Genomic DNA, 22,118 nt, shown 5'->3' with positions numbered 1-22,118 from the left:
ATATTTTGGGGGGACACAATTCAACCCACGACACTTACAATCTTACCCTAGTACAAACACTTGTACTTCTTGTTATATTTGCTTTTAAGTCTCTCTTTCTGTGTATATGTTGTCTTACTTTTGTTAGATGCTATCATACTATATATATATACCTACAAATATATGCACTACTATGGAATCAACTCGACATCAATGGATTTTTTAAATTTTTATTTTTACTTAATGAACTACTTATTAAAAATATTCTGTTTTATGAACTCTTAGAGTAGCATTAAAATTTTGGTGATCAAATATATAATTCGAAGCAATTTGTTTTTCTACTATTGTTTGATTTTTGTAGCTTTTTGTCTTAAACAAAAACTTCAATTCAGTTTTTCTTGTTGTGTCTCTACCACATGCTTCAGAACATCACTTTTTTTTTTTAAGCTGTTAGCAGCTGTGGTGCTTTACTTGAGACAAAAGCTTCTTGCATGATTGTCAAAGGGATTGAGTCTATCATCAGAGAACGGGACCTCTGGCTTTAACCACTTAGTCTAGTTTCCCTCTCACCTGTACTTTCCTCTCTCACTCCACCCTGTTCTTTCCCTCCATAGAACATACTGCCATTGGCAATTGTCTATTTGTTGAATTACTCCTGAGTAATTTACCTCCTTAAGCAATTCTGTCTCCACTACCAGGCTGTAAGCTCTGTGAGGGGAGGGATCATGTCTGTGATTCACCAGTTCCTGGCACAAAAGAAACATGCAAATATTTGCTGAGTGAATAAACGGATGAGTGGCCAAGAGTAAGCTGACAGCTTCTGTATTTTAGAGGGTGTTGGTGTTAACATCCTGACAGGAAGTTGTCCCTGGACATTTCCTTTTCAATCAAGGCAGTATCAGTAGAACCAACCATCAAAATTTGCTTGCATTTGCTCTAGATTCCTGCTTCCTCTCCATAGCGAGCGCAAGTAGGAAAATGATACGAGGTAAGTGGCCTGCTTCTTCAGAAGACATGAGCTTAGAAGCAACAATGAAAAGAAACATAAGAATGAATAAATTCATTCATTCAACAATTATGTTGAGCATTTATGAGGTACTAGGCAGTTAGACCTAAAAAAACCAAACCCATTGCTGTTGGGTCAATTCCGACTCATGGCGACCCTATACGACAGGGTAGAACTGCCCCATAAGGTTCCCAAGGACCACCTGTTGGATTCGAACTGTCAGCCTTTTGGTTAGCAGCTGTAGCTCTTAACTGCTACACCACCAGCATATCCTATGCTAGACCTAGAGGAACAAAAATGAAGGAGATAGATCTAGAATCCTATAAGGAAAATACAACATCCTTCAAAAGTAGGAGCTTGAACCAAGTACTAGAGAGCACCAAGGCAGAAGTGACCATCCAAGGGGTGAGTTGAACAGGGTGCCACAGAGGAGGAGACATTTGAAATGGATACTGAAGAATGAACTGGAATTTGGTCATGGGTTGAAACAAGAAAAATGCCCAAGACAGATGGAACCCTGTAGTTCAGCTTCTGTATCTTTGAGGAAAGTATATACTGCATGGAGAAGACAGACAAGTCGTGCAGGCAAGGGTATGTTTTCCTATTTTCCAAATATTCTTTAGCATGATTATATATCTTTTACGATCTGCTTCCGTAAAGATTACAGCCTAGAAAATCCTATGGGGCAGTTCTACTCTGTCACACAGAGTTGCTGTGAAACAGAATCAACTAGACAGCACACCACAACAATAACAATTTAGTGAGGGAATTATGCTTTAAAGCAGCTATAACAGCCAGGGATTATAGAATTGAAATAATACTCTTCACCCACTGACATCTGCCCACCGCCCAAACACACCCTTTACCTTTATAGGGTGGTGCAGTAGGAATATAAATAGGTAAAGGGTGAGTTTGGGCGGTGGGTGGATGTGTGGGAATATGAATGGGTAAAGGGTATGTCTGGAAGCAGCAGTCAAGAAATCAAAAGACACATTGCATTGGGCAAATCTGCTGCAAAGGACCTCTTCAAAGTGTTGAAGAGCAAAGATGTCACCCTGAAGATTAAGGTGTGCCTGACCCAAGCCATGGTATTTTCAATTGCCTCATATGCATGTGAAAGCTGGACAATGAATAAGGAAGAACGAAGAAGAGTTGATGCCTTTGAATTGTGGTGTTGGCGAAGAATATTGAATATACCATGGACTGCTAAAAGAACGAACAAATCTGTCTTGGAAGAAGCGTGGCCAGAATGTTCCTTAGTGGCAAGGATGGCGAGACTGCGTCTTACATACTTTGGACATGTTGTCAGGAGGGATCAGTTCCTGGAGAAGGACATCATGTTTGGCAGAGTACAGGGTCAGCGGAAAAGAGGAAGACCCTCAACGAGGTGGATTCACCCAGTGGCCGCAACAATGAGCTTGAGCATAACAATGCTTGTAAGGATGGCGCAGGACCGGGCAGTGTCTTGTTCTGTTGTGCATAGGGTCTCTATGAGTTGGAACTGACTCGACGGCACCTAACAACAACCTAACAACAAAGGTATGTTTGGGTGGTGGATGGATGTGTAGGAATATGAACATGTAAAGGGTGTGTTTGGGTGGTGGGTGGATGTCAGAGGGTAGAGAGTGGTCTTTAAATTCCATAATCCCTGGCTGTTACAGCTGCCTTAAAGTGTAATTCCTTCAGTAAACTGTTGTTATTGTTGTATGCTATCTAGTTGATTTGATTCATAGCGGCTCTGTATGACAGAATAGAACTGCCGGGCTGTAACCTTTGCGGGGAAACCCTGGTGGTGTAGTGGTTAAGTGCTGTGGCTGCTAACCAAAAGGCCAGCACTTCAAACCCACCAGGTGCTCCTTGTAAATTTTATGGGGCAGCTCTATCCTGTCCTATAGGGTCACTGTGAGTTGGGATCGACTGGATGGCAATGGGTCTGGCTTTTTTTTTTTAATCTTTATGGGAGCAAATGGTACAAGATATATAATCATACCCATAAAATTGGGAAATAGCAAAAGCTCACCTAGAATATCACCTTAACACAATCACTGTTTGCATTTTTTGTGTGTGTGTGTTTCCTTCAGTCTCTCTTTTCCGTTAAATGCTATCATTCTATATGTACAACTGTAGGTACTACTTATTTTATTTAGCATTATACCAGAAGGATTTAGCACATCTGCATTATTTCCATCTTTCTTTGTAATGGATGCATCAAAAAGCATGTGCGATTTTTAACATAACTATTTCCCTATTATCAGACACTTAGACTGTCAGTCACTTCTCATTGTAAATAATGTTACAGTGAACACATTTGTTTACATAATCTTTTTGTTTTTAGGGTTTTTCCTCTGGAGAGTCCAAAAAAATAGAACTACCAGATCTAAGGGTATACATATTTTTGCAGGCCCTGTTACTTATTCTCACGTTATTTTCCAAATTTATTTGGTTAACAGCAATGGGTAAGAGTGCCAGTTTTGCTACACTATTTCAAGCATCAACTATTGTAGTTGATTTTTTAAAAAACTTGTTAATTTAATAGCTTAAATGGGTGCCTTGTTTAATTTGAATTTCTTTGAGAACAATTGACATTGATTAGAATTTTTGTTCATTCCTTCCGTGAATTTTTATTGCATATCTGTTACCAATTGCCAGTCTGACACAAAGGGTCCTTGTCTTTTCCTGAGTAAGAATACACGCGAAAGACAAACTTATCTTCAGCAAGCTTTATTTTGCTTGAGTTAAGCAAAAGGTGGCAACAGGGGATCTAAGCCTCTGCAAAAGACTGACTCAAAAAGGAAAGCAAGTCTAGGGCTTATATAGGTTAGGTGGAGACAATAGAGCAATGAATATTTAGTGGGCTTCTTTCAAGGGGCCGGTACTTCTCAGAATGGCAGTGTATGCTAATTAGGTTGCCCGCGCATCTGGAATCTAAGGTGGAACCCGCCGATATTCAAGATGGAGTCCTCTCGGCAGCCCTTGGCATCACTTATTGTGGGATATGGCACGAGCGCACTTGATCTTGAGCACTACATCTCCATCTTCGGAGGGCTAAGGAAGGTTAAACACCAGTCACACTTTGTTCCTCTGTGTATGCAGGGCCTGTAAAGGAGAAGGGGACTAGAAAAACACTAAGGAAAAAAAAAAAAAGGTGATAGTAATTCTTGGGTTGTTTCAGTCTTACCTCATGTTGACAGGGTGGGCTCCTGTCTACCCAACTTCTAGATGGTAATCTTTTAACACCTCTTTTGTTCAGCTGCAGGCACAGTTAACCCTATCTGTCTCATATCTACTTTGTGCCAGGCATTATTCTGGGAAATTAGCAATAAAAAAGTGTAAGTCCTGCTCTTGTGCTGTATATTCTTACACTTAAACAATTTTTCATTAAAAAAAAAGTGCTTGAGAGGTTATACAGCTGGTAGGTGGCTAATGAGGGATTGTCCCCTGCAGTCCCATGGCCTTTCCAATCTGCCACACTACACTGAGAAGGGAAATATAGAAGCTTCTTAGTAGAGTGTCTTTTCCTCCTACTGTGTTGCTCTAAACTTAATCTAATGATGATGCTGTTGGTAGTACTCAGAACATGTCAAAAACGTGTCTTTCAAAACTTCAGTCCAAGCCATTTCTTTAGATACATGTGAGCATCAGTTGTATTGCTTTGTAGTCTGACCCAACTTACCTAAAGACTAGGGGCCCCAGCTGAAAAGCCTTACCCTTGAATCTCCTCCATGACACTTTGCTCTGGGTTTGTTCCTCTAATTCTCTGGAACCCCTAGGAAGATTCCTTGAATGGTTTTGCATGCCCATGTCCCAGTACCTAGTAGATGTACTGTAAGTGAGGGAACCCAGCACAGCCCTATGTCCTGATTGGACGTGGGATCCAGCTGACAGAATAAGATCAAGCATCTATCCTTTTCCCTCCCTCCACAGGCATACATTTAAGTGAACAATTGTACTGGGTCCCAGGGCAAAGGTTGGGTATTGGGTGTGCTGAAGACCAGAAAGAATCCGATCCAGCAGAGGAGAAACAATACTTAGAGACTATAGGCCTTGGCCTGGAACTCACTGGATCGGAGGACTGGCCCTGACAGCAATGCTTAGCAGGCCGGTGAGTAATGCATTCAAACACTGGACTCAGTCTTGACTTGTGGTGCAAGAGGGCTGGACTAGGTAAGACCTTCCCAAACCAGTATAAGGTAAGTTAATAGGTATGAAAAGATTGACAATTCAGCAGAGTTATATAAATTTCTCTTTTACTACTGGTACTTGTAAGGAGCCCTGGTGGTGCAATAGTTAGTTAAGCGCTCAGCTTCTAACCAAAAGGTTGGTGGTTCAAACTCACTCAGCGGCTTTGTGGGAGAAAGACCTGGTGATCTGTTTCCATAAAGATTACAGCCTAGGAAACCCTATGGGGTAGTTCTGCTCTGTCATGTGGGGTCACTGAGTTGGAATTGACTTGACAGCACCCAATAACACCAGCTGGTACTTGTCAGTGTCTTTGAAAAGCTGATGTGCTTTGTGAATCTCTGAGAGAAGAGTTTAGTTACGCAGCATTTCCCAAGCTTAGTTTATTACAAAGTTATACAACTCCTAGCTTTTTGTTCCAAGAATTACCATCTTCTCAAGCTGCTGTTCGATAGAACTGTTCGGGGAAAGGCTGCTCTGTAGTCTTCCTTCCAGCTCTAGTATTCTAAGTATGTTGAAAGGCAACAAAAGTGAAGAAAGCCAGTGATGTCAAAGAGAGCTCAGGGGTCAGATCACTGAACACCTCTAAAAAAGATTGCAGAATTTGAGTGTTTAGAATGGTGCGGTCGAAACATGGATCTATAGCTGTAGTTCTGGAAGTCATCTGGAACAGAAAAGTGGAAGGGCAAACTTAAAACAACAAAAATAAGTATAAAGTTAGGTAATTTTGCTATGCAAGGGAAGAGAAAGAAAAGCTAGGGTTGCAGAAACTTTCTGTGCTGAAACATTTTTCAGCGGAAATGTAGTGAATCTGCAAACTGGGAACTTTGGGGCTTGTTATGACAGCCTTCTGTTCCTCAGTTTCTTCAATATTCAAAGGAGGGAGTCAATATACATACATACATAGGCCCTTTGTGTTTTAAAATTGTGTGATTTCATTTGCATCCAGTTTAATAAGGATTGAGCCCTTAGAAATGGGATTTGGTGAGGAAAGATGTATGAGGAAACAAGGGCTGAGACCTAGATTAGAGAGAGCAAGGTCAAGAGAGATCAATCACTCTGGAGGTATCTGAGAACCAGGTCAGTGAGGAGGGATCTTTAATGGTACTGTTACATTGTGAATTCCATCTAGTAGGGCTTCTCTGCAGAATTCCACCTAGAGTAAACATTTGTTCAGTTGACATGTGACTGTGGCTGACTTTCCCAACTAAACCTATCAGGCATCTGAAGTAGAATGAGTAATCATTAATCTTCTGAGGAATTGATTTAGTTGATTAACTTTCTCGGAAATTTGTGTCCTTTTCTCCCAATACAGGTCCTGGATAACTACAATTCAGTAGGCCATTTCCAAATTTGTGTGTGTGTGTGTGCGCGCGCACAGACGTGTGTGTGCAGACTTCCGCCATTTTCTAGATTTAACTTTCTTAGTTATTTGCTAAAATTATGTGTTAATAATCTCTTAATTATGGGATATAGTAATGCATGTCTTGGTAGTTTCAGATATATGGGAATCACCAACTTATTTCTTTTTCAAACATTACGTATGTACTTCTAAGTGTGGTTACGGACATTCACTCATTCCAGAAGGACTTGCTAAATACATACTGTATGCCAGGTACTGCACTAAGTGCTAGGCAAGAAGCAGTGAATACATTGTTATTATCCTCATGACCTGTGTGGATAAGTACCTAGCTTCAAACAAAAACCGTTGCCTGTGGAAACATTCATTTCCTCGTTGATTCTTATTTAATGATTCTATTCATTTTAAGTTATAAAGAATGATAAAGTGGCAATGTTAGTGAAGATTTACCAGACAGAAAATATGCTTAGTTACCTTATTTACCCGATACACAGTGTGAGAAGAGGAAAATGTTTGGAAAGACTAAGTTTTATTAACACTACAGCAGGAAACAACCTTATGCTTATGTTTCTTTATAGATCAGTGGGTCACACATAATTCAAAACTGACAAAAAAGCTGAATCTTTACATTAAATGTGTTCTTCCTGAAAATCCTTCTGTTTGCCAGTCTATCTTCAAGCAGTAAAATTTGATTATGCACCATCTTATATTTAATATGTCACATTTACATGGGGAAATAATGAAGGCACAGCTAACACAAGCTACTTATGAGCTGGGGGTGAGGACACACTTGGATTGGTTCTTCAAGTGTATATTTTTCCAAACATACTAGTTTCAGTGAAGAATTCTCATCATTTTCACAGCTACACTCTAAAAGCTACATGACAAAAAGACCTCACGAGGATCAAACTCCGTAACACTGGGTACACATGCTTTAGAGAATTTGCTGTATTCTACATCTCTTCAAGAAAGTGAATTCTTCAGAATCATAGGGAGTAATTTAATAAACTTTTTCACTTTTTTTTAAACTTTCGTAAATAGACAGTACCAAGAAAACACATAAACATGAGATTGTAAGTAATGAATAAGTATTTTTAAGATATACAGGTTATATGTCTTCCTTCACTGATCCAGGTTGTTTCCCTAAATTCAGATATTCGAGAACATTCTTCAGAACTTGAAGTGGCAGTTTTCCTGGCCTCATCAACAGTAGTGTCATGATCTCCATCGCAGGCTTTCTCCTTCCCAACACTCTCCCCTGACGTGGAAAGCTGATCTCTGGGTTACAGAGCCAAATCTTAAACAAAGATAACATTTTTCTTGGGCTCTGCTTTTTCTGCACTAGGAAATTTCAGGAGGACTAAAGGAATTGAAGAATTTAGCTCTGAGAATGTGTTCAGTCTCGGCTCGGTGTTCCATTTATAGTGTGATAGTTTGATGAATGGGTTTCAAATGGACATTCTTTATTTCACATCTACTTGACACCCTTTGTAAGCCTCAGTTTCCAATTTTCACAGAAGAAATCAAGAAAAAATATAGTTTTAACTGCTCTTCTTCAAACGCTTTTAATATATTTATTGTGTTCAAAATGAAAATCAAATCTTAAACTTGTGGGCTGGCCAGGACCTGATTGCTTCATTTAATATATTTTAGGGACATAAGAATAGGTTCACACTGTATTTTAGTCAAAAACCTGAGCCTTTTTAAAGTCCACCAACGTTCACAATTGTTTGTTTGGGGTTTCTTTTTTTTCTCCTTGGTCTTCTTTCTCTTCAATTTCTGCCACCTCTTATTTATCCGCGTCATCTGACACGTCAGAGTGAGGGTCCTCATCGTCCGACTCCTCCTCCTTTTCTTCCTCCACCTCCTCGTCCTCGTCTTCCTCCTCCTCCTCGGCCTCTAAGGTCCATGCACATCCCTCCATTTCGCCGGTGAGCTCATGGATCTTGGCAAGTAAGGGCTTGTAGATGTCATTATACTTCTTTTCCAGAGCCTGGAATTCCTTATCAAATTTGGCTTCTATCTTATCGCATCGCTTCTGAAGCTTTTTGAGGGCAAGGACTCGGCATTTCACCGAGCTGGGCAGGCTCTCGAGAAAGGCATTTCTAGACTTCGCCGCGTTCTCGGCGGGCGGCTGGGGCGCCGCCACCATCGGCCCCTCCGCGCTGCCGTCGTCTCCACCCTGCGCGCCGGCGGCCGCCATTACCTCCTCCGCAGCCGCCGCGCTCGGCGCCGCAGATCCCGCGTTTGCCGGGTCTGCCGTGTCAGAGGGCAAGCCGCACGGGTCTAGAGTGCTCTCGCCGAGGCCCGGCGCCCGAGCAGGACCGGGCAGCACTCGTGGATGCGGCCGCGGCGAGTCGGCCTCGGCGGGGAGGAGCCGCGGGCGGAGGGAGCGGAGGCGGCGAGGGGCGGCCGGGCGGCGGGCCTGTGACGCGAGACCCGCACAAAAGGAGGCCGCCGAGCGGCCCCGAGGCCCGGAAGTAGACGCCTCGCCCGTCGCCTCCCCGACCCTGCGATTTCGGGCGGATCTCAGGCCCCCTTCCCATCCGTTCATGTTTGCGCACTAGCTGCGCGTCAGCCTCGGAGCTTGGATACCCAGATGACGCAGTCCGGCTTTCTGCCCTCAGAGACCTCACAGGGGAGTCGAACAGGAACAAAACCTCCCACTGAGGTAGGGGAGGTGCAGACACAGAGGTACCTCCAAGACGCATGTTGGCACAGAAAGCGTGGCCCACAGAGCGTTAAAAGATCAGTTCTGTGCGCAGGAGGCGGCGATGGGGGCCTCACAGAGAAGGAGTCTTGAAAGAGAAGTAGGAGTTCATGCAAGTGGCCATTAAGGGACTCTTGACAGCGGTCATTCAAACGTCCTACTGCAGTTGGTCATTGCAGGTCCTGCTGTTAGCAGCGTTCCATCCAAGGGTATTCACCCGTTACCGTCACACAGAAAATCAGTAATAAAAACTGCCCGATGGAAGACTGTTTCATTGAAGGACAGCTTCACTCTGAATCGACTAGGCCATTGTTTCTCAAACTCCAACTTGGAAAAGAATCACCTGGAGAGATTTCTGGGTCCCACCCCCAGAGATTCTAATCCAACAGGTAGAGTTGGGGCACAAGAATTTGCATTTCAGATGTGCCAGTCTGTGGAGACCACCCTTTAAGTAGCTCTGGACTGGACACCTTGTTTGATGGTATTAAAAAAAAACAAAAACCCGATGCCCTCCAGTCGATTCCAACTCATAGGGACCCTATAGAACAGAGTAGAACTGCCCCATAGGGTTTTCAGGGAGCAGCTGGTGGATTCGAACTGCTGACCTTTCGGTTAGCAGCTGTAGCTCTTAACCACTGCACCACCAGGGCTCCTTTGTATAGTGATGATAATAAAGATTAAAAAACTAGTTTCCAGCAACCTTCTCTTAACACAGGTGAGTTTAAAAAATTCATAGTTTACTAACCTGTTGGTAAACCAAACTCCTTTGTTCCTCTGGTTGGGATCTGCCCCTTTTAATGGAACCAGGCTTTTACTTCTCTAGGGTTTGGGAGGTGGGGGTGATAGAAGCTTTTTATAAATATGCCAAAAAACAGATTCAAAGTCATTAAGAATATTTAATACATTGAAATACAGCACCCACCCTATTTCTCTCAGGGTCATAAAACAGTAGTATATCTCTACTTTCTAAACATTGAGGCGTTGGTGGCTCAGTGGTAGAGTTCCTGCTTTCCATGCCAGAGACCCAGATTTGATTTCCAGCCCGTTTACCTCACGCACAGCCACCACCGTTCTGTCAGTGGAGGGTTGTGTGTTGCTATGATGCTGAACAGATTTTAGCAGAGCTTCCAGACTAAGATGAACTAGGATGAAAGGCCTGGCAATCTACTTCTGAAAAATCAGCCAATGAAAACTCTGTGGCTCACAGTGGTCTGATCCCCAACCCCTCGTGGGGATGGAGAAGCATTTCATCTGGTAGTGTGTGAGGTCCACATGAGTCAAAGGCTGACTCGACAGGAGCTAACAACTTTCTAAACAAGTCATGTGCTTCTATAACTTTGTTCCACTGTGTAGAATGTCCTTCTCACCCATCTTCTGGCAAATTTTTTTTTTTAATAATTTTTATTGTGCTTTAAGTGGAAGTTTACAAATCAAGTCAGTCTGTCACATACAAGCTTATATACACCTTACTCCATACTCCCACTTACTCTCCCCCTAATGAGTCAGCCCGCACCCTCCTTCCAGTCTCTCCTTTCGTGACAATTTTGCCAGTTTCTAACCCTCTCTACCCTCCTATCTCCCTTCCAGACAGGAGATGCCAACACAGTCTCAAGTGTCCACCTGATACAAGTAGCTCATTCTTCGTCAGCATCTGTCTCCTACCCATTGTCCAGTCCCTTCCATGTCTGATGAGTTGTCTTCAGGAATGGTTCCTGTCCTGGGCCAACAGAAGGTTTGGGGACCATGACCGCTGAGATTCCTCTAGTCTCAGTCAGACCATTAAGTCTGGTCTTTTTATGAGAATTTGGGGTCTGCATCCCCCTGATCTCCTGCTTCCTCAGGGGTTCTCTGTTGTGCTCCCTGTCGGGGCAGTCATCGGTTGTGGCCGGGCACCATCTAGTTCTTCTGGTCTCAGGATGATGTAAGTCTCTGGTTCATGTGTCCCTTTCTCTCTCGGGCTCATAGTTATCGTGTGACCTTGGTGTTCTTCATTTTCCTTTGATCCAGGTGGGTTGAGACCAATTGATGCATCTTAGATGGCCGCTTGTTAGCATTTAAGACCCCAGACGCCACATTTCAAAGTGGGATGCAGAATGTTTTCGTAATAGAATTATTTTTCTGGCAAATTTTTATTCTTAAAGACCCGGTTCAAATGTCATCAGTGCAATGAACACTTTGCAAGATTCTCTAAGTGGAAATTGTTACTTCTTTCTATGTGTAATTATAATAGTTATCCCACTGCATAGTGCATTTCAGTGTCTGTATCTGCCTTACATTGTCACCTTCTTAATTATGGAGTCCAATTTTGTATTTCCCCTTGTCTCTGTACCGGTTATGGTGTCTGGTACACAATAAACACTCAAATGTTTGCTGAATGAGTGGATGAAAAATAAGTATAGACCTTGTGATAGGAGAGCCCTGGTGGTGCAGTGGTTAAGCACTGGGCTGCTAACTGAAAGGTCGGCAGTTCAAATCTACCAGCCACTCTGCAGGAGAAAGATGTGGCAGTGTGCTTCTATAAAGATTCACAGCTTTGAAAACCCTACGAGGCATTGTACTCTGCCCTATAGGGTTGCTGTGGGTCAGAATTGACTCGACAGCAACAAGTTTAGGGTCTACGTAAGGACCCTTGTAGCGCAGAAGATCTAAAACCAAACCCATTGCTGTCAAGTTGATTCTGACTCATAGTGACCCTATAGGACAGAGTAGAACTGCCCCATAGAGTTTCCAAGGAGCGCCTGGTGAATTGGAACTGCCCACTTTTTGATTAGCAGCCAGGGCTCTTAACCGCTATGCCACCAGGGTTCCTTGTGGCACAAGGTGTTAAGCTAAGTGAAAGGTTGGTGGTTCGACGCCACCCAGTGGCTCCATGGGAGGAAGACCTGGTGATCTGCTCCTGTAAAGATTATAGCCAAGAAAACCCTATGGGACAGTTCTGCTCTGTCACATGGGGTCGCTATGAGTTGGAATCAGCTCAGCGGCATCCAGCAACAACAGTCTATTTAAAACCTCCATTGTTAGTGAATCCAGATTTTGTCACAACAGCCATTGCCTTCGTTCCTGAGCCACTGGGACTGACAGGCCATCCTGATTCCTGATGCTTCAGGGTGCCCGAGCTGCTTTAACTAGACTGATACTTATTTTCTCAGGCACAGCTTATGCAGGAAAACTGACCCTGCTAACCAGCTGAGCAGATCTGCCTTCAGAGAGAAGAAAATGCTGCAGTGGTAGAAACAGGTGTTCTACTAGCTGAAAGACTGATGGTTCGAACCCACCCAAAGTTGTCTTGGAAGACAGGCCTGGCAATCTACTTCTAAAAGGTCACAGCCTTGAAAAACCCATGGAGCAGTTCTAATCTGCATACATGGTGTCGCCATGAGTCAGAATCCGCTTGACTGCAGCGAACGACAGCAGGGTAGGGTTTCATGACCTACTTCCCTTCTCCACCCTGATTTTACACCTTTTTCTCAGGTACAGCCAAACCTGTGCGATGGGAGAGGCTTTAGTTTTCAATAATGACTTGGTTAATGATGGTTTCCTGAGCTCTGAGTAATGACATTCGGGGTTGATTGGGCAGAGTGAGTTGGACTTTTGGCTCTGCCATGTGGGGTTTTACAATCCTGGGTAAGCATTTAATTTGGCTGATTCTCAAAAGAATATAAAATGGGTACAAAACCTGCAGGTCCTTGTGAAATTCAAACAAGTGAAAGTTCAAATGGTTATGAACTATAACATACTGTACAAAGAGTACATAATTTATTATAGGAGCCCTGGTGGCAAAGTGGTTAAGTGCTTGGTTGCTAACCAACAGGTCGGCAGTTCAAATCCACCAGCCGCTCCTTGAAAACCCTATAGGGCAGTTCTACTCTGTCCTATAGGGTTGCTATGAGTTGGAATCGTCTCAATGGCAAAGGGTTTTAATTTATTATAACTTGTTACGTATTTTATATAATGTGCATTAATTTATTATAATCACCCCTTGAATGTACACAAAAGGGTACTTTATTTATTATAATCATCATCTGAATATAGCCGTTCAGACATCTTTGTTGTTAGCGGCCGTCGAGTTGCCCCTGAATCATGACAGCTCCGTGCGCGATGGGATTGGACTCTTGTAATCTACAGTGTTTTCACTGGCTGATTTTCGGAAGTCGATCACCAGGCCTTTCTTCCTAGTCTGTCAGTCTGCAGGCCTCCACTGACAGACAGTAGCGATTGCACACGAGGTGTATTGGCTGCGAATTAAACCCAGTCTCCTGCGTGAAAGGAGAGCATTTGTTTATAAAAATTATTTGCCTTATGTGTTTTGGCTCTATATGCCATTTTAAGAAACCATTATTTAAAGCTCACGCCCAGTTTGCTGCATCCTGTGCTTTACAAAATGTGGAAGACGAATCCAGCTTCTGGAGTGTTCTATGTAACAAACTTGTGAGTCAGGCAGAGAGAGAGTGGGCTAGCCCTGAGTTGCCATATAGCAGAAGGGAGTTTGGGAGGTTTTGTTTCAACATTTAATTGTTTTGTGCTGCCTTTAGACAGCTGCTATTTGGAACATTCAAATGGAAATAAATTCTGCTTGTCCTGGTAGTCTAGAGAGGCATTTAGCTGCTTGAGTAACCTCATGCAGGACATCTGTTGATGACAACACTGGAAAAAATGTGATTGCCAAGACTCGGGTCTTGTCCAGAGGAGCTCACAATCTAACGATTGATAATGTAGGTGACTGAGATGTGGGTATGAAATAACTCAATTTTTAAAAATCTCGTTTCAACTGTTACCCACATGTGTCTAGAAGGCCAAGGAAAGTGAGACAGGAACAGGACAGAGAAAGAGGTTACTAGGGAGGCTCAAGACAGATATGTGCTGGGGAGGAAGAGGGGGAGGAAAGGGGAAGGGCTTCTCGGTCCAGAGTGGTCAAGACTAGAGTTGTTCCGCCATAGGTGCTAACCCCTTTCTAGGCGTCAGTTTCCCTTTATGCAGACAGGGTAGGCTAAATGTTCATTCCAGATGTAAAAGCCTCAGTTTTATGATATAGTTTTGAGAATAAATTTACTTGTGCGTGGCTGAAGGTTGTGGAGCTAGGATACTTGGGTTCAAATCCAGGTCCCCATTTACTGTCTGTGTGACTTTGGGCCGCTCACTGGACCACTCTTGGTTTGAGAGTCCTTCACACTGAGAATAGTGACTGGCAGAGAGCAAATACCAGTGTGTGTAAGCTGTTATCCCCCTTGACATAAGCTGATAGAATGTAGGAGGCTTTTAGAGCTAAGCCTTGGCAATATAGAAACTACTTTTTTTCTGCGTGATAGTAAAACAATAAAAAAAAAAAAATTTTAGGAAGTTTTGCCCTCACTCAGATTAAATCGCTGCCCCAGGGGTTTGCCAGGAGCGAGGGAACAAACTGAAGGGTTTAGGGTGAGGGGATTAGTGTTAGATTCCTCTGTAAGCTCTCTCCTTTTTTTTCCATCTGGGTTACCCTGTGATCACCTGGTAGTAAGGGTCTCCTCAGGTTTGGTTTGTAGCTTGTAAAGAAACACTTGGGTACTTGACTAAACAAATTCGTAATTCTGTAACAGATCGATTTTATCAGAGAAGGCCTGCTGTTACATAATGGTATCTGTCCACAGGTTGGCTTCATATTTCCCTCCAATGTTTTGCTGAGTGGAGAGGAGAGTGCAGCTCTACCCCACATGGAAGCCTTTGGGCCCCTGCATTTTCAGAGTAGGGGACAAAAGATTTATTCTACAAAAGCTATGCTGAGTAAAAGAAACGAAGGAGGAAGGACAGGGATAGGAAGAGTCCCTAGCCCGGGGGGTCTGTCAAGAGCCTGGAGCCTGATCAACTGCTTCTGCAAATTCAGGGCCTTGGGAGAGAGGACAACGGTGGCTAACATGAATTTGGGGGCAGTGGTGATTCAGTAGTAGCATTCTCATTGCCTGAGAGGGAGACCCAGTAACCTCCAGTGCAGCCACCACCCATCTGTCTGTGGAGCCTTGCATGTTGCTATGAGGCTGAACAGGTCTCCGTGGAGCTTCCAGACTCAGACCGACCAGGAAGAAAGGCCTGGTGATCTACTTCTGAATATCAGCCAGCGAAAGCCCTGTGGATAACAACTGTCCAATATGCAACCCATCATGACAGCAAAATTGGCTTGCCCTCTTCTTCACATTCTGCATATGGCCAAGAGCCTCCCAGAAATGGTACTCAGACAGCTCTGGCCTTTGATCAGAGTCGAGTTAGCAATCCAGCCCTCAGCAACCGAATGTTTTTTTTTCCTTGTCATCTGGGTGGCAGAGGAAAGAGGACTTTGATGCCTTGCATGATCTTTTCGCATCCTTACTGGGGGGTTTGGGGTGGGAGGGTGATGCTGAACAATTGAAAAGCAAAGTGGGTGGTAGGTAGAAGACTGAACACCTGTGGGATACCTGCCCTACGACCAGAAACTTCTGTGTGCTTTTCCATACCTTTCTCTCTACTCAGGCTTCTGATCATTAAAATTCACTACACCTATGAATTTTACTTCTCCAAGGAGCCTCTTTTGACCTTTACCGGTTGCCTTTGAGTGGACTCCCACTCATGGCAACCCCATGTTTGTCAGAGTAGAACTGTGCTCCACAGGGCTTTCAGTGGCTGTTTTTTGGAAGTAGATCACCAGGCCTTTCTTCCAAGGGGTGGATTAGCCAGTTAGCATGGTGTGCATTGGCTTATGTAAGCAAGGCACACACGGGCTTAATTATGTTTACTTCTCTGTAGTGCACAATTTCACGTGAGTTTAAGCAGATCTTGACAAGGTGCCTCTGGGTAGACTCCAACCTCCAATCTTTTAGATAGCAGCCAAGCACATTAACCATTGGTAGCACCCAGAGACTCTGACAGCTCGTCTTTCCTATTCCAGGCAGGGTTACATACCTCTGTATTCCAGGGCATGTATCTCTATTTTTGCAGTTTCTACATCACAGCATCCACCACTTGTCTATCAATTTTTCGTGCCATGGTATCTTGCATGTTGCTATGACAACTGCTCAGAGAGTAGAAGGACAAGCTATTTCCTAGGCTGATCCCTAGGGTGGCTCGAGAAGACAAAGTAAAGTATTAACAATGGAATGTACAAAGACCTGGAAGTAGAAAAAAAACCACAAAGGAAAAAAATGCTTGGCATTTCTGAAGCTGAAAGAACTGGAGAAAAAATCCAAGCCTCAAGTTGCAACATTGAAGAATTCTATGGGCAAAATATTGAACAATGCAGGAAGCATCAAAAGAAGATGAATACAGAGTCACTGTACCAAAAAGAATTAGTTGATGTTCAGCCATTTCAGGAGGTAGCATATGATCCAGAATCGATGGTATTGAAAGAAGTCAAAGCTGTGCTGAAGGCACTGGCAAAAAACAAGGCTCCAGGAATTGACGCAATACCAACTGAGATATTTCAGCAAATGGATGCAGCACTGGAGGTGCTCACTGGTCTATGTCAAGAAATTTGAAAGATACCTACCTGGCCAGCCAACTGGAAGAGATCCATATTTGTGCCCATTCCAAAGAAAGGCGATCAAACCGAATGCAGAAATGACGGAACAATATCATTAATATCACACACAAGCAAAATTTTGCTGGAGATCATTCAGAAGCAGTTGCAGCAGTACATCGACATGGATCTGCCAAAAATTCAAGCCAGATTCAGAAGAGGACGTGGAACGAGGTAAAAGTGAAGGGTCAGCAAAAAAGAGTAAGACCCTCAACAGAATGGATTGGCACAGTGGCTGCAATGATGAGCTTGAACGTAGCGTTGATTGTGAGGATGTTACGGGACCAGGCAGTGATTTGTTCTGTTGTACATAGGTCACTGTGAGTTGGAACCAACTCGATGGCAGGTAACAACAGCAACAACAACATCACATCATAATCATCTACTGTGTTTGGGACATTCCCACATTGTGTGCTCCTCAAAAGCAAGCCCTTGTGCTTTGTTCATTTTGTACCCCTAATGTTCAACACTGTTATGACCAAATAGGTACTGAACAACAACGACAAAAAAAACCCCAAACAAACCGTTGCTGTTGAGTTGATTTCTGACTTATAGCGACCCTTTAGGACAGAGTAGAATTGCCCCATAGGAGTGGCTGGTGGATTCAAACTGCCAACCTTGTGGTTAGCAGTCTGAGCTCTTAATAAATGTCAATTGAATGAATTAGTTGACTTGATTTAATTGGTGACTCTTAACCTTGCTATGTATCAGATTTACCTAGGGAGCTTAAAAAATATCTATGCCTTTGGTCCTACTCCTGGAAATTATTACTTAATTGCTGTGGGATGGGACTCGGGCACTGCATTGGTAATTTTTAAAAGCTCCAGGTGATTCTAATGTGCTACCAGGTTTGAGAACCCGTGGATTAAATGAACAAATGCCTGCTATATGCCAGATGGAGTCCTGGTGGTGCAGTGGTTAAGAGCTCTGCTGCTAACCAAAAGGTTGGCAGTTTGAATCCACTAGGCACTCCTTGGAAGCCCTATGGGGGCAGCGCTACTCTGTCCTATAGGGTTGCTATGAGTCAGAATCAACTGGATGGCAGTGGGTTTGATTATATGCCAGATGTTTTAATTAAGTTCTCACAGTAACTCAGTGGAAGGCGGTGAGATTTGTTAACATACCAAAAAAATAACAGAGGCCCAGAATTATGTAATAACTTTGGGCAGACCACAAAGTTGGCAGAAGGCAGAGCTAGGATCACACCCGTCTGCCTGACTCGATTACTTGCACAGTTTCACAGGCAGTTTCCCACCATTGATGGAGAATCCGTTCACTCTCTTGTCCATTCATTCAGCGGTGGAGCCCTGGCCAACTGGGTGAATTGTGTAACATTGGAGAAATGTGACATTCGATCTCTTCTCCCTCCAAGAATCTCTGGTAAGGAGGCTGAGATTTGGGTCACCTTCTCTCTCCCAGTTTCTTCTCCTTATCAGATGAGGATCAGCCTAGGAAAGAGCTTGTCCCTCCACCCTCTGAGCAATTGTCGCAGCTACCCTGCCTCCCATATTTGTAGGACAATTAGGCCTTTTCTCTGGGCTGGACATTCAAACTCACTTCCAAGTCTCTTTCTCTGGAGCATGGCCATTCCAGTAGCTTCTTGGCCAAGCCTTTTTATGCCCATTCCCTAGTCTCTGCAATGAGTTTATAAACCTAATTTTCCTTTCCAAGTCATTCATAATTTCTTGAAGGTTTTGATGCTAACCTTTGATGTTTGTGTTGCGGAAATGGTCTGCCTCTATACCTCTCATCCGGGCCGCCTAAGTAAAGACCTTGGGCCCAGAACTTTGTCTTACAGGGAGGCTAGGAATTCTCTCAGCCAGTTTCTTCTCCTTATCAGAGAAGGCTTCCCCCCGCTCTGGGTATACAGTAACATTTCTGTCTCTTGCACGTGTGTGGGCACCACGCAGCACCTGGCCAACCCCACTTCTCTGTTTCTGGCATAGAGGGAACGGGGTCTCATACTATGGTATAAGAGGGGTGAACGTAGAACATCTGCCTTGCACCAACCATATGCAGGATCAGCCTGCTGGTCATGGGAGACTGGTGCCCACTGGGGAAGCTGATGTCGCTGTCTCTTCTCTAAGGGAGTAAAGCATTTCCCTGCACGGTTAGAGCGTGTGTGTGGTCCTTTGCTGGCGAAAGTGAACCCTGTCATGAGTTTGTAACATTGTTTCTCCTTCTGTGGGTTCAAGATGATATGTATTTATTACTGAGAGAACTAAAACGAATAAAATAAAATCATGTAGAGTTTTTGGAGAACTTCATAATATCCCAGGTTCACCAGTAGATACGCTGGGATTTTACAAAACCAGGATTGAAAGTTATTGATGGGCAAAACAAAGTCAAGTTGTTCTAAACGTTTACTTTGTAAATTTTCATAACTTAAGCAAGCAGTCCCTACATACTGTAATTAGCCTTAATAAACTTTCTAGGCATAAATATTGTAAAGTTTGTTCTGTGGGATGTAAAGTGAAGTAGCACTTTTATCCTATTAATTATCAGTTGGCAACTATAATAATAAACAGTTATATGGTGCCAGGCACTGTTCTAAATGCTTTACATATGTTAACCCATTTAATCTTTAGAACAACTCTCTGAGTAAGGTTCTATTATCCCCATTTTATAGATAAGGAACTTAAGGCAAAAGGATGTTAACTAAGACGTACAGCTAGTAAGTGGTAGTGCTGAGTCAAACCCAGGCAGTCTGGCTCTCTAGTGTATGCTTTTAACCAGCATTCTAATACATACCCTGGGAATTAGGTCAGTTTTGTGCAATTGATAGAGGAAGTTTGACGGGCTGCTGTAGTTCTTGTGTATCATGGATCCTAGGTTGACACTTCTACCACTTGGCCTGAGCAACCATAAATGTAAGAATTCTAAGCAGGCTGGAATGGGTGGAATAGGAAAATCTTGGCATAGCTAAAAGGTTGGTATAGCCATGAATGAAATCTCTTAAGGGAGAGGTAGACAGAGTGCAGAGCTGAGGTGTCTTTCACACAGCAAACATCACATTTCTCATAACGACAGCAGGATGAACATATTGAAATAATTGGATTATATCCCCATGATATGTCTAAAAGTTCTCAGCTACTGGTGGTGACTTCCTAGCTATGTCAATGGCCATTTTTGAGCGCATCACCTTTTTCTGTGGTGGAATTATCAGTTTTTTCTTTGAAATTCTTCCAAATTTTGCTTCTATTTTAAGATTCACTCTTAGTTCTCCTTTCGCCATTCTAACATCTTCTGGAGTTCTCCCTCTAGATTCTTTCCAGCCTGTAAAAGAATGTTTTCCTCCATGGTCTATATTCTTGACACTGTTGTCTCTTTGCCGCTTTTCCTGAGTCTTGTTTTTGTTGTATGAGTTGTCAGCGGTTACTTCCGAGCTCTTGAATCTCTGGCCTTACATTTGCTGTCTACCTCTTGGACCTGTATACCTCAATACTCCATCAGCTTTAAATGGAATAATTCCAAAACGGAACTTTGCCTTCTGTGACTGCTCTTCTTCCTGTGTTCTCTATTTCTCATACCCCAAGTGAAGACCCTCAAAGATCTGTGAGCTCTTTCTCTTTGCTCCCCGTCTGCCTACCTCATCCCTGTTCTTCCAGTCTCTGAGCAGTTGCCAAGGCCTTTCAACTCTGCCTCAGTGATCTCTCTTGTATTTCTTCCCTTCCCTATATTCTCCTGGGCAGATCCTCATTTTCCCTCCTGTGAACAATTGCCAAATCCTTGCAACTGCTACCCTTTCCTCCAATCTCTTTTCTTACCAATCTGTTGTATATATCTCTGCTGAATAATTCTTCCCCAAAATGTTGTTTCATTAAAAAAAAAAAAAAAAAAAAGAAGTGTCCAAAAATCTTTGTTTTTCCCTATTGACCACTATCTAAGATCTACACTTTGGAGTAGCATTTAATCTGCCACCATCTTGCCAGCTGCATGTTCAGTCAGACTGGATCGTCCCCTAGATTCGAAGTTGTGAACAGGCGGCCCTTAGTTCAGATTTGGCCTGAAGATATGTTTTATTTGATCTTCAACTTTTTAATTAATATGAGACAATACTTTAAAATCAGTGATTTCCCTTAAAAATCAAAGTCTTAGAGAACTGCGGAAGCTTAAAGGAGAGATTGAAATTTTGGGAAGGAGAGGGAGTTACGTAACACATTCTTACCAATTTGTGTTCTCAGCCCATGTTTGTACTCCTGTAACATGTAACGGAGCATTTTACATACGTTGTTAGATGCCATCAAGTCGTCTCCAACTCATAGATAGCCTGTGTATAACAGAATGAAATGTTGCCCTGTCCTGTGCCATCCTCATAATCGTTGCTGTGTTTGAGCCCACTGTTGCAGCCACTGTGCCAGTAAAACACAGGTTGACACCTTTTAGGTATTCTCTACTTTCAGCCAGTGGTAGCCACCTAATTAATACTTGTTGAATTATAGTTATATGAACTTTGGTAACTTCTTGCCGCAAACACTGAGGTTCTTTGTGGAACAAAGATTCTGTGTTAGTGAATCTTGGGTGATCTGTATAGTGGGCTCTATTGAAAATCATGCCAATAAAAAATTAAATCGGCATCCAAAAGTACACTACCTTTACAATGTTTAAAACACATGACCGCAAATCTTCATGCAGATAAATGTCGTATGTGATGTTTTTTCCTATGATTAGCAAGAGTAGAGCAGAATTTACAGAGGAGAATTAAAAAGCTCTTTGACAAGAAGTAACTATTACTGGAGAAGTTAGAGAACCACTGATACAGAATACAACCATTTGAATGTGAGAAACGAAACAGGCAGTGAGTTAGAAAATACTCTGAGTATTTAATGCAGTTGGTTCATGTTGAAATATGACCACCTGCTAAGTTATTTATGAGTGTGAAGTGTCTGTGTACCCCCTCTGATATGAGCATACGAACTTTTTAGAGACAGTTATTTTACTTTTTTTTTTTAACCTGTAACATTTTCAAAGCTTGGAAATCAATGTGGTACTAATAATAAATGTACAGGATGGGGGAAAAAAAAAGATAGTTTCAGATTGCCTAGGACCATTGCAATATCTTAACATTTCTTCATGCAATGATCTTCGGAACCAGAGGTATGATAATAACAATGATAAACTCATATAGGGCTTAGTATGTGCCAATCACTGTTGTAGGTGCTCTACTTTTTTATTGTTCACAATAACCTTTTCTTAAAAAATAATATTTTGTGTGTTTGGTGGAAGTTTACACAGCAAACTAGGCCCCATTTAACAATTTCTATGCATATTGTTCAGTGACATTAGTTACATTTTTCACAGTGTGTCAACATTACGTCCACTCTGGTTGTTCCATTTCCATTAATCTAGCTTCCCTGCACCCTCC

The 22,118-nt window shown here is 42.8% G+C and overlaps 2 protein-coding genes across 4 annotated transcripts in view; one reads left to right on the top strand and one right to left on the bottom strand.

The window, feature by feature from the left end:
• NCEH1 (neutral cholesterol ester hydrolase 1) overlaps nucleotides 1-22,118 on the top strand; it is a 76,690-nt gene that overhangs the window by 21,279 nt on the left and 33,293 nt on the right. The window contains exon 1 of one of the 3 annotated variants that reach the window (XM_064275481.1): nucleotides 9,289-9,949. The exons of the other annotated variants lie outside the window; for them this stretch is intronic. Within the exon in view, the coding sequence (XP_064131551.1) occupies nucleotides 9,899-9,949 (51 nt within the window). The 5' untranslated portion in view covers nucleotides 9,289-9,898. Of the gene's footprint in view, nucleotides 1-9,288; nucleotides 9,950-22,118 lie in introns of those variants that run through there. 3 annotated transcript variants of the gene reach the window in all.
• Nucleotides 8,076-9,093, bottom strand: NAP1L5 (nucleosome assembly protein 1 like 5). Its single transcript, XM_010596054.3, has one exon. It carries the CDS (start codon nucleotides 9,076-9,078, stop codon nucleotides 8,314-8,316), a length of 765 nt encoding a protein of 254 aa, XP_010594356.3. The 5' UTR covers nucleotides 9,079-9,093; the 3' UTR covers nucleotides 8,076-8,313.

This window comes from Loxodonta africana, chromosome 23 (genome assembly GCF_030014295.1).
Source record: "Loxodonta africana isolate mLoxAfr1 chromosome 23, mLoxAfr1.hap2, whole genome shotgun sequence".
NCBI classification, from domain to species: Eukaryota; Metazoa; Chordata; class Mammalia; order Proboscidea; family Elephantidae; genus Loxodonta; species Loxodonta africana.
The sequence above is the reverse complement of the archived record's forward strand: the minus strand, read 5'-3'. Positions and strand labels throughout refer to the sequence as shown.